A 13233-nucleotide genomic window follows, 5' to 3' on the forward strand; every position below is an offset into this window, starting at 1 on the left:
AGTCGAATGTTGCCGCTGGAGCACACTGCTAGGGAATGAAGACTCAAGTGTTGACCGGGTGAATGATCTTGGTGGGGCCGCTGCAGTGTTTTCACCGTTGCTGTCGCCATAGTTGCTTATTCATTTGTTCTTATTGATCAGCCGCCAGTGGTGCCCCTCAGCAGCTGAGCTACAGGGTGCTTCATCAGCAGCCTCAGATGTCCATGATGATCTCCCGACAACACCTTCACTCTTATAGCAAAACAGCTTTCCTTATAAAAACAACTTCATTCTTAGATCAAAACAACTTCATTTTTTCGTGAACGAGTGGATTTGAAATCATATCAAACCACTACACAAGAGTTGTTGATGATGGGAAATGATAAATCATGACTTTTCTGATACCTTTTTGTATCTTAACATAATGAAGTATATTTATTTTACGTTTTTCCATAGCACGCTCTCAAAGTCCTAAAAGCTCCGTATTTTCTCAGCAAGGTCAAAATTAATAAAAAATATAGTTTATCAGTTGCTCACAGTAGATTTTCAACAGTCAATCTTAACCTGGTCTATGTTTCAGTATCAGGCTTATACTGCAGTTTGGATGGGCCATTGAATGAGGAAATGAAATGACACCCCAAATTGCTTTTTTGATTTTCCTAACAATCTCCCTTTTATAAAGCATAATAATTTAAGTTTATCAGGTTTTTTTTCTTTTCCTTTTTACAGGAACACCAGTGTATTCAGTAGCATGGGGCCCTGATTCGGAAAAGGTTCTTTACACAGCAGGCAAACAGCTGATCATTAAACCTCTTCAACCAAATGCTAAAGTTTTACAGGTACTTCTCAGGCATTTGTAAATTGTTACTGGGGTCTGCCAGACTGCTAAGTGAGAGGTCACTTTCTTAGGAGTCCCTTTTTTCTGGGTGGTCTTGTTATAGTTGAAGCTCTTAAGTGTGTGGTTTTATCGGCCTTTGTTACAGAACAGGGGATATCTGGTTATGTTTCCAACGAGGTTCACTTTCCCCTTTTTCCAACTCACATTATACCAGTAAGTCATAAATGTGTTCTGAGTTACTAAATTATCACATGATTTGGCATAATAGCCATCTTTAAATTTAACAGAGTCAACCTAACATGTATAGATTTGAGACAAAACAGGACTAAATCATAAAACTTTAAGAGGTTGTTTAGACTGTATTTTTTATCATCACCTCTAGCGTCTTCCTCCTCATTGTTTGTTCAGTACCCTTGAGCTTTCTCTAAGACCCTAGAATTCTTTTAGTATTTTTAGAGTGGAGGAGGCGTCAATGTAATGTTTAGAACAATTGGGTATATATAATTTTACCAATTATAGGGAAGCAAAACAATAGTGGCAATTAAGACAGGTCAGGGGAGGACAAATAAATGAAAAACCTTTAAGCCTATATCCAGGATTTTGATGTTTGATTTCAGTGCAAAGAGGCAGAATCATTTTCTTCATATTTTGATAATGACACAGTGTAGTGTGGGTAATAAGACTACAGGCTTTGGAGTTAGTCACCTGGGTTCAAATGTTCACTTACTTATATGTGACTTTAGGCAAGTTATAAAATGTCTTAGCGCCTCAGCGTTCTCATCTCTTAGATGTGATGCTAATACCTACTTGATAGGAATGTTGTGAGGATTAAATGAGTTAAATTGCAAAGTGCATGGGACAGTGCATATAATCAAAATATTGAGTGCACACAATGAAGAGTAGTTGTTGTTGATATTGCGGTGTTGTTCTATCATCTCTACCTTTTAGTCAGCCCTTAATAAATTAGAGCCATGGAGGCCAGTTAAAAGGTATAGAATGACCACGTCCTGGGTAAGGGATTTGGTGCTGGGGATTGACTGGCTACAGCAGGTATAAAAAGTGTTTTAAGAAGAAACATTAGGTTTAACAGTGAGTAGATGTAGAATTTGGAGAGTAAGGATATAGAAATGGCTTTGAGATTCCATATTAATCACTTCTATGTAGAGTATGCTATACATATTCCACACAGTCATCATGCATTTACATTTTTCTACATGCAGAACACTCTGCTAAGAACTGTGGAACAACAGAAAGAGAAGAATTTGGGGAAAAGGAATAAGCTAGGAAAGAGGACTGGCTCTGACTGCCTTTAGTCAAAGTCCTTCTAATACCGCTTATATTCTGAAAATGTGCTTTGAAATCATACAGCAAAAGCAGGCCAGATGAATCTTTTAGTTTATAGTTATGTGATTTGTTAAGATACCTGTAATTAGGCATATGTAAGTGAAACTCAGGAAGATGCTTAAATCACCATTGATAAATTATCGTTTTGTGGCTCGGTAAAACCTTTGGCCCAGGAGGTGGTGAAGGGAAAGAAAAGTATCCATTGCCAAAATTCAGCTAGAGTGGAGAGGGGTTAAAGTATAATTAGTAACTTCGTGCAAATCTTCTATTCCTTTTGGAAAACTAAAGCTGCAGCAATTCTCCTTGGGCATAAACACATACTCACATTTGGATTATTCACAAAAAAGAATGCTTATTTAATTCTTGCTTGTAGAATACAGTTCAAAAGTATATATTTCATTTCCCTTAAGAGCTTTAGGGACTCTTCTAGAGACCCAGAACTTGGTTTCAGAGTGAGGAGACTTCTGTTTATTTAGTCATTCAGTGGGAATGTAGTGCATACTTACTATATCCTAGGCGCTATGCTGGGGTGTAAGGTATTAAAAGTGAAACAGAACATAGTTCCTGCCTTCTGTGAGGAGCTCACGATTCAAAGGAATTTTACAAAATGCCTAATACATTAAGAAATAATTGAAAAATGTCTATGCATTATATGTAATATGTGAATATATGTAATATATAATTGATATTCTAAATTATAGTATAAGGAAAATTTAAACCATATTTTGTTCCTAACTTTTGAATATGGAAAATTTTATTTTTGTAGTTTTAAAATGAAACTCTTGAGAATCTCTGCACGTGTATATCTCTATATATCTATATTTTGTTATTTTTGTCTTTGCAGTTTATTTTAGGACATTGGATTAATTTAGCAGTAAATTGTGAAAATTATTGCTTTATCAAAACATTTGTGTTTTTTTTTGTTTGGTTTTTTTTTTGCGGTACGCGGGCCTCTCACTGTTGTGGCCTCTCCCGTTGCGGAGCACAGGCTCCGGACGCGCAGGCTTAGTGGCCATGGCTCACAGGCCCAGCCACTCCGCGGCATGTGGGATCTTTCCGGACTGGGGCACGAACCCGTGTCCCCTGCATCGGCAGGTGGACTCTCAACCACTGCGCCACCAAGGAAGTCCAAAACATTTGTTTTTGACAGAGTGTATTTTTATGTATCTTGACTAAAACAAGCTATGAATTATTGCTTATTCCTAGGGCTTATTTGACCCTAATTTGATGTTTTTTTCTGTATACATTAAGAATAATAGATTTTCCCAGGAAGGCTCTGTAGAGAGAACACCCTTAAAATCAGTCACTCTTTGAAACAAAGTTAGTTGGTTCAGACATTAAAATGTACCTTATAGTCTTCAAGAAAAATTAATTCTTTTTCAGTTATATTATCCTGCTTAAACCTAGTGAAAGATTAATAGCTTTTAATTATGTGCATGGTTAATAGCTAAATGAGCACATAAATTATATTTAAGATCAAGAAGACATCCACGCTTAATTTCTAGATCGCCAATTTTTGGGTGACTTAGATATATACACAAATATGTATGCATTCTATATATGTGTAGAGTATATATCTGTGGGAAACCTTTTGTTGTATGGTAAATGCAGCAGAATTTTCTCAGAGTAGTTAGTGACTACTCCAGGGACATGAAGGTAAAGAGAATGAAGCTTAGGGGAATGTACAGAAGAGAATGAAGAGAGTACTAAAGAGGATGTGCATGTAGTAGAAGTTTTTTAAAAAATAAAAGAATTAGTAAACAAGAATGAAGGCAGTATCAGTAATGGGATCAACTGTGCAAAGGGAGCAAAATTTGGATTCAAGTAAGTTTTGGAGTGCATAACATATTCATTCCATTATTATCACACAGATGTCAAGCTTGGAATAGTTCAACAGCAAGTGATTTTCCATCTGGAGTCCAGGCAATTGAGGAAATTAATAAGGATGTGAGTTATATAGTGGATGTCATAGTGCAAGGTGCTTTTCATTAGTTTAAATTGGAAATGAAACCAGCATAATGGTTATGAAAGGAAGATAGGAGTCTTCTCCAAGAAGAGGACAAAAGAATCATTAGAAAGAGGCAAAATGCCTTTTCTTATTTAAAAAACTTTTCAGTGCTCTTGAAGTTATAATAAATATCTTATTTTTTTTCTCATAGTGGAAAGCTCATGATGGCATTATTTTAAAAGTAGACTGGAACTCAGTCAATGATTTAATTTTATCTGCTGGCGAAGACTGTAAATATAAGGTATGTAATGTTTGAATAATGTTTGAATTTATCACCTGGTTGAAAGAATCGAATTTCGGTGAAAAGTATTTAGCATATAAGAGTATTCTCTTAGTTCTTCTCTTTAGCCATATCTTTTAACTCTAATAATTTAGCAAATTGTTATTTTATAATTTTCAGTAGCATTTTGAAATGTTGCCTTTCTAATTTGGCCTATTTCATTGACCTATAGAATTTTTTTTTAATTTACCATTTTAACCATTAAAAAAAAAAAATTTACTTGGTCACGCGGGGTCTTAGTTGTGGCAGGCAGGCTCCTTAGTTGCGGCACGTGGGATCTAGTTCCCTGACCAGGGATCAAACCCGGGCCCCCTGCATTGAGTGCGTGCAGTCTTATCCACTGCATCACTAGGGAAGTCCCTGACCTATAGAATTTGATTTAATGAGTAGCAACATGAAAACAACTCCTAGTTTTAGTGACTCTTTAAATCAATTTAAGTTTTTTTTTTTTTTTTTTGCGGTACGCGGGCCTCTCACTGTTGTGGCCTCTCCCGTTGCGGAGCACAGGCTCCGGACCCGGAGGCTCAGCGGCCATGTCTCACAGGCCCAGCTGCTCCGTGGCATGTGGGATCCTCCCGGACCGGGGCACGAACCCGTGTCCCCTGCATCGGCAGGCGGACTCTCAACCACTGCGCCACCAGGGAAGCCCTAAAATGGGTAGTTTTTATGATTAATTAAAGAGTTAGTAAAATCTGAAATTATCATGATGATACCATAACATTTTGGGGGGAGATATTTAGGTTTCTAGGAATACAGCTTCCCTACCCCCACCTTGCCTTGTTGGATAGTAAAGACATGTAATTGCTAATATTATAAAGTGATGACTTCTAAATCTTTACCTGATACTTTACTAGAAGCTACAAACTTGTTTGTAATAACGTGGTGACTTATAAAAGAATTTTTAAAATTTGCTTTTTGTAGGTATGGGATAGCTACGGCCGCCCTCTGTACAGTTCACAACCTCATGAGCATCCTATTACCTCAGTTGCCTGGGCTCCAGATGGAGAATTATTTGCTGTTGGATCATTTCATACTTTACGCTTGTGTGATAAAACTGGGGTAAGTTATAGTGGTAAGCAATCACAGATGTGCTGTCATAATGCACAACACACCTGGTTCTCAATCTTTAAAAAACATTTTCAGTGATGCATTTGACTGCATCTTTCTGGTTTGTCTTCTTAATATACTGGTTCAATCAATTCCAGATTTATGGGACCATACAAGCTCTTTAAGTTCAATCTGAAGATTGGGTATGTTCTCTACTATCTTTCTGGAAATACTTATTTTAAGCATGGTTGTGAAAGATGGTAAAGTGTTAAAATTTATGCCCAATCAATATAGAGGGTTCAGTTTTGAACCTTTTTTTTTTTTTTTTTGCGGTACGCGGGCCTCTCACCATTGTGGCCTCTCCCGCTGCAGAGCAGAGGTTCCTGACGCACAGACTCAGCAGCCATGGCTCATGGGCCCAGCTGCTCTGCGGCATGTGGGATCCTCCTGGACCGGGGCATGAACCCGTGTCCCCTGCATCGGCAGGCGGACTCTCAACCACTGCACCACCAGGGAAGCCCCCCTTTTTTTTTTTTTAACTGTCAATATGTTTCATACAAAAGTTTTGGTTGCATATTTTTGGTAAGGAATTGATACTAAATTTTTTAAATGGTCATTTTAAAACCAAAGAATTCATATTTGAATGTGTGTGAGATTTCTCTCTCACAAGAGAATATGCCCTCTATACAAATTCTGTTTATAACTTAGGCAAACAGCCAAGCTCAGCAGTATTTACCCACTGTACTTGAAGAATGAATTGTTTCATCAAAGTGCTCCAGAGGTGGCAGCATTATATGAGTGGGGCTATTCCATACTGTTCCTAACTATGAGGAAATCACATAATTTTTCTGTGGCTTATTTTCCTTAAATGCAAAACAGGACAGTTAATTTAGAATTCTTAGAGCTTTTTAAATGACCTATTAAGTTTTCTGGTTGCTTGTTTTTTATCATATGAAATATAAAGTCCTCTGCCTGACTTTGAAGCTGTCTGAAACCTGGTGCCATAAAACCTCTTGTCTTTTCCCCCCATTACTCTCTAATTTGTATGTGTTCAAATCAGACTCATGAATCTTCTCTGCCCCTCACTAACATCCTCATCTTCTCTTTTCATGCAATGCTCTCATCTCTTACACTTAATGAGTTCTTCCTATTTTTTAAGGCTCACTTCATATTTTACTTCTTTCCATGATACCTTCCATAGATAAAGTTTATTTATCTATTTTTCTAACTTCCTCTCACCTAGATCTCTTTTCTTAGTTTTAACATAAGGATGTTAAGTTAGACCATCTCATTTTCATCTGATTTTCTATCAATGATTCTCAGCCTATAGAACATATATTCTCATTTTCACAGTGTATTATACTCTTATATCATCCATTTTAGTTTTATGTATATTGTTTTTGACTCCGTAGATAGTTTATAAGGTCCTATAGCTTAATGATTCTCTATTATCTGTACAATGCAGTAGATACTCAGTAATTCACTAATAAGTCCATTTAAGCATAATAATTTAAGTTTGCCATTTTGATGAAAATATTTAAAGATTTAAAAATCTTGGGGCATTGAATTGATCGAATAACTGAATTAAAGATTTACTTAATTAAACACCAAACCTATTTTTAGAATGTTAACTATTCGGGAAAAGTAAATTTTCTAAAAGAATTTTGTTCCTACCTTGTTCAACTGAATAGACTGAATATATTGTAATAATTTTTTAAGACTTGAGATTGACATTTTAAATATATTTTCTTTTATTCAATAGATATCATATATATACTAGTCATCAGAGAGTATTTTGGAAACTGGGGATGGGAAGATGTAAAGATTTTCACTCAAGTTGTTGACAGTCTAGTGGAGAATCAGACTATAAGACTGTGTAAATGCTATACATGAGGTTGCTGTGTGCAAGCACAATAGAGGAGTGGCAGAGCCTAACTCTGCCTGTGGGACACTGACTGAGAGCTGAGGCTTGAAGAATTAGTAGTTCTTCAAGGAGACATGGTGGGAGAAGAAAGTTGTAGGCAGAAGGAACCTCTTGTGCATCAAAGTATGGTGCTTTTTGTGCAATGTCAATAAGATTTTGCATGGGATGGTACCAGGAGATAATACAGAAAAGGTTCTCAGACCAGATCTGTGTTTGCCATCTAAAAGAGTCTAGATTTTACTATTTTAAAATGTAGTTATTTTATGTGGAGCCCCCTTAGGGGTTACTGTGGGGTAGAAAAGAGGTGAGGAGGTTGAGCCCCTGGTACTCCTCCACCCAGAAAAGCTCTACATGAATCAGCTTTGAGATATATATATATATATATATATATATTTTTTTTTTTTTTTTGAGGTACGTGGGCCTCTCACTGTTGTGGCCTCTCCTGTTGCGGAGCACAGGCTCCAGACGCGCAGGCTCAGCGGCCATGGCTCACGGGCCCAGCCGCTCCGTGGCATGTGGGATCTTCCCGGACCGGGGCACGAACCCGTGCCCCCCTTCATCGGCAGGCAGACTCTCAACCACTGCACCACCAGGGAAGCCCTGTTATATAGTTATTAAAAGTGATAATCTGCTTTCATAATGCCATGAAAAGATTTTTAAGATATATAGTCAGAAAAAAGTTACAAATTTTATCTATAGGATGGTCCTATTTGTGTAAAGATATGTGTCTATATATGAATAGAAAAACAGTCTGACAATATAACACATTTTAACAATGGTTATCCCTGGAGTTTGAAGTGATAGGTGATTTTTTTTCATAACTGCGTTTTCTAAAGTTTTCAAATAAAAAACATGCTTTGTATAATTTTTGAAGAGGGAAAAAACTAGATTTATCCTTTAATTTTATTTTGCTTGCAAAATTCATTGGATTCTCTAATCATGTAATTCAGTTTTCTTTCCTTTTTAAACAAATGTTGAGTTTTGAAGCTATTTAATTTATATGTATATATAATTAAAACATGGAAAATTGTTTTAAAGGTGATATAGAATATATACATCTTTATTGGGAAGTAATTCTGTTCACTAAGATATAAATGCTATAAGCATTTTGAGTCAAAACCAAATTACCTACTGCATAATTACTTCCTGCACATCTTTTTAAAAAATGCCAAGCAGACATTCCCCTTGTGGAGTTTACTTTCTTGTTGCTAAGACAGGTATTAAATAATTAATTACCCACTCAGTTATTTAATTACAGTTGTAATAAATTTTACAAGGAGGTACAGGCTGTTCCTCGTAATGAGAACTAATCTATTTGGAGGGTCAAGGCAAGTTCGTATGGTGAAAGTTAAGAAGGGCAATGCTTATTGAGATTCTTCACCTTTTCTACTTACTGAGTAAGTGGTGTCAAGTTAGAGCCAAAAATTTAAGTCAGCTGGTGCTGCATACTTTTCTCACACAGTTGTTTATCTGTTGAAAAAAACTTATTAAGGCTTGTTTTAAGAAGTAAGTACGTGTTTTCTTCAACCTAGAAATGTCACACTTAAATGTAGCTCCTTGCTTCTTTTTTTTCCCTCAAAATCTGCAACTTAAAGTTGTATAATTAATAGTAGTAATCATTTATCCAGGGCCAGATTCTGTGGAATAATTTCAATATTAGATATTATAAAAATCTTGTCCTGAGGAAGGATTTGCTACAAATTTATCAGATTTCTATCTTGAGAGCTCTGTTTTGAGAGCTCTTCACAGATTTTTAGTTGAGTGCAGTGTTCTTAATCAACATTTTAAAAATTCTTATCTAGGCTTCCTTGACAGAAATTGGACAGTAATTTTTTAATATAAGGCTTAAAGAATGATGTTGGTGTAAACTTTCAGGTTATCTGTGAAATAATAAGCCTAGAAAAATGTGGTTTTTGTAAATATTTTCTTTTAATGTTTTTCAAGAAATATTTCTAGTGGGAGAAAAAACCTCAAATGCTTGGAGGCTGTAACTAAGAGGTTTTGGTTTTTTTTTTTTTTTTTAATTTTTTTTTTTATTTTTTTATTTTTTTTAACATCTTTATTGGAGTATAATTGCTTTACAATGGTATGTTAGTTTCAGCTTCACAACAAAATGAATCAGTTATATATATACATATATTCCCATATCTCTTCCCGCTTGTGTCTCCCTCCCTCCCACCCTCCCTATCCCACCCCTCCAGGCGGTCACAAAGCACCGAGCTGATCTCCCTGTGCTATGCGGCTGCTTCCCACTAGCTGTCTACCTTACGTTTGGTAGTGTATATATGTCCATGCCTCTTTATCGCTTTGTCACCGTTTACCCTTCCCCCTCCCCATAGCCTCAAGTCCATTCTCTAGTAAGTCTGTGTCTTTATTCCTGTTTCACCCCTAGGTTTTTCATGACATTTTTTTTCTTAAATTCCATATATATGTGTTAGCATACGGTATTTGTCTCTCTCTTTCTGACTTACTTCACTCTGTATGACAGACTCTAGGTCTATCCACCTCATTACAAATAGCTCAATTTCGTCTCTTTTTATGGCTGAGTAATATTCCATTGTATATATGTGCCACATCTTCTTTATCCATTCATCCGATGATGGACACTTAGGTTGTTTCCATCTCTGGGCTATTGTAAATAGAGCTGCAACGAACATTTTGGTACATGACTCTTTTTGAATTTTGGTCTTCTCAGGGTATATGCCCAGTAGTGGAATTGCTGGGTCATATGGTAGTTCTATTTGTAGCTTTTTAAGGAACCTCCATACTGTTCTCCACAGTGGCTGTATCAATTTACATTCCAACCAACAGTGCAAGAGGGTTCCCTTTTCTCCACACCCTCTCCAGCATTTATTGTTTGTAGGTTTTTTGATGATGGCCATTCTGACTGGTGTGAGATGATATCTCATTGTAGTTTTGATTTGCATTTCTCTAATGATTAGTGATGTTGAGCATTCTTTCATGTGTTTGTTGGCACTCTGTATATCTTCTTTGGAGAAATGTCTATTTAGGTCTTCTGCCCATTTTTGGATTGGGTTGTTTGTTTTTTTGTTATTAAGCTGCATGAGCTGCTTATAAATTTTGGAGATTAATCCTTTATCAGTTGCTTCATTTGCAAATATTTTCTCCCATTCTGAGGGTTGTCTTTTGGTCTTCTTTATGGTTTCCTTTGCTGCGCAAAAGCTTTTAAGTTTCATTAGGTCCCATTTGTTTACTTTTGTTTTTATTTCCATTTCCCTAGGAGGTGGGTCAAAAAGGACCTTGCTGTGATTTATGTCATAGAGTGTTCTGCCTATGTTTCCCTCCAAGAGTTGGATAGTTTCTGGCCTTACATTTAGGTCTTTAATCCATTTTGAGCTTATTTTTGTGTATGGTGTTAGGGAGTGATCTAATCTCATACTTTTACATGTAGCTGTCCAGTTTTCCCAGCACCACTTATTGAAGAGGCTGTCCTTTCTCCACTGTACATTTCTGCCTCCTTTGTCAAAGATAAGGTGACCATATGTGCGTGGGTTTATCTCTGGGCTTTCTATCCTGTTCCATTGATCTATATTTCTGTTTTTGTGCCAGTACCATACTGTCTTGATTACTGTAGCTTTGTAGTATAGTCTGAAGTCAGGAAGCCTGATTCCTCCAGTTCCATTTTTCGTTCTCAAGATTGCTTTGGCTATTCGGGGTTTTTTGTGTTTCCATACAAATTGTGAAATTTTTTGTTCTAGTTCTGTGAAAAATGCCAGTGGTAGTTTCATAGGGATTGCATTGAATCTGTAGATTGCTTTGGGTAGTAGAGTCATTTTCACAATGTTGATTCTTCCAATCCAAGAACATGGTATATCTCTCCATCTATTTGTATCATCTTTAATTTCTTTCATCAGTGTCTTATAATTTTCTGCATACAGGTCTTTTGTCTCCTTAGGTAGGTTTATTCCTAGGTATTTTATTCTTTTTGTTGCAATGGTAAATGGGAGTGTTTTCTTGATTTCACTTTCAGATTTTTCATCCTTAGTGTATAGGAATGCCAGAGATTTCTGTGCATTAATTTTGTATCCTGCTACTTTACCAAATTCATTGATTAGCTCTAGTAGTTTTCTGGTAGCATCTTTAGGATTCTCTATGTATAGTATCATGTCATCTGCAAACAGTGACAGCTTTACTTCTTCTTTTCCGATTTGGATTCCTTTTATTTCCTTTTCTTCTCTGATTGCTGTGACTAAAACTTCCAAAACTATGTTGAATAAGAGTGGTGAGAGTGGGCAACCTTGTCTTGTTCCTGATCTTAGTGGAAATGCTTTCAGTTTTTCACCATTGAGGATGATGTTGGCTGTGGGTTTGTCATATATGGCCTTTATTATGTTGAGGAAAGTTCCCTCTATGCCTACTTTCTGCAGGGTTTTTATCATAAATTGGTGTTGAATTTTGTCAAAAGCTTTCTCTGCATCTATTGAGATGATCATATGGTTTTTCTCCTTCAATTTGTTAATATGGTGTATCACGTTGATTGATTTGCGTATATTGAAGAATCCTTGCATTCCTGGAATAAACCCCACTTGATCATGGTGTATGATCCGTTAAATGTGCTGTTGGATTCTGTTTGCTAGTATTTTGTTGAGGATCTTTGCATCTATGTTCATCAGTGATATTGGCCTGTAGTTTTCTTTCTTTGTGACATCCTTGTCTGGTTTTGGTATCAGGGTGATGGTGGCCTCATAGAATGAGTTGGGGAGTGTTCCTCCCTCTGCTATATTTTGGAAGAGTCTGAGAAGGATAGGTGATAGCTCTTCTCTAAATGTTTGATAGAATTTGCCTGTGAAGCCATCTGGTCCTGGGCTTTTGCTTGTTGGAAGATTTTTAATCACAGTTTCAATTTCAGTGCTTGTGATTGGTCTGTTCATATTTTCTGTTTCTTCCTGATTCAGTCTTGGCAGGTTGTGCCTTTCTAAGAATTTGTGTGTTTCTTCCAGGTTGTCCATTTTATTGGCATAGAGTTGCTTGTAGTAATCTCTCACGATCTTTTTTTATTTCTACAGTGTCAGTTGTTACTTCTCCTTTTTCATTTCTAATTCTATTGATTTGAGTCCTCTCCCTTTTTTTCTTGATGAGTCTGGCTAATGGTTTATCAATTTTGTTTATCCTTTCAAAGAACCAGCTTTTAGTTTTATTGATCTTTGCTATCGTTTCCTTCATTTCTTTTTCATTTATTTCTGATCTGATTTTTATGATTTCTTTCCTCCTGCTAACTTTGGGGGTTTTTTGTTCTTCTTTCTCTAATTGCTTTAGGTGCAAGCTTAGGTTGTTTATTCGAGATGTTTCCTGTTTCTTAAGGTAAGATTGTATTGCTATAAACTTCCCTCTTAGAACTGCTTTTGCTGCATCCCATAGATTTTGAGTCGTCGTGTCTCCATTGTCATTTGTTTCTAGGTATTTTTTGATTTCCTCTTTGATTTCTTCAGTGATCACTTCGTTATTAAGTAGTGTATTGTTTAGCCTCCATGTGTTTGTATTTTTTACAGATCTTTTCCTGTAATTGATATCTAGCCTCATAGCGTTGTGGTCGGAAAAGATACTTGATACAATTTCAATTTTCTTAAATTTACCAAGGCTTGATTTGTGACCCAAGATATGATCTATCCTGGAGAATGTTCCATGAGCACTTGAGAAAAATGTGTATTCTGTTGTTTTTGAATGGAATGTCCTATAAATATCAATTAACTCCATCTCGTTTAACGTATCATTTAAAGCTTGTGTTTCCTTATTTATTTTCATTTTGGATGATCTGTCCATTGGTGAAAGTGGGGTGTTAAAGTCCCCTACTA

General features: G+C 36.4%; 1 protein-coding gene across 4 annotated transcripts in view; it reads left to right on the forward strand.

Annotated features, from left to right (window-relative positions):
• The window catches only part of IFT80 (intraflagellar transport 80), a 113844-nt gene that overhangs the window by 35713 nt on the left and 64898 nt on the right, over positions 1-13233 (forward strand). For all 4 annotated transcript variants that reach the window (XM_060298471.2, XM_060298473.1, XM_030842388.3 and 1 more), the window contains 3 exons: positions 709-818; positions 4321-4410; positions 5371-5508. In XM_060298471.2, coding sequence (XP_060154454.1) covers positions 709-818; positions 4321-4410; positions 5371-5508 — 338 coding nt within the window. The remainder of the gene's footprint in view (positions 1-708; positions 819-4320; positions 4411-5370; positions 5509-13233) is intronic.

The sequence above is a fragment of the Globicephala melas genome, chromosome 4 (genome assembly GCF_963455315.2).
Source record: "Globicephala melas chromosome 4, mGloMel1.2, whole genome shotgun sequence".
In the NCBI taxonomy this organism is placed as follows: Eukaryota; Metazoa; Chordata; class Mammalia; order Artiodactyla; family Delphinidae; genus Globicephala; species Globicephala melas.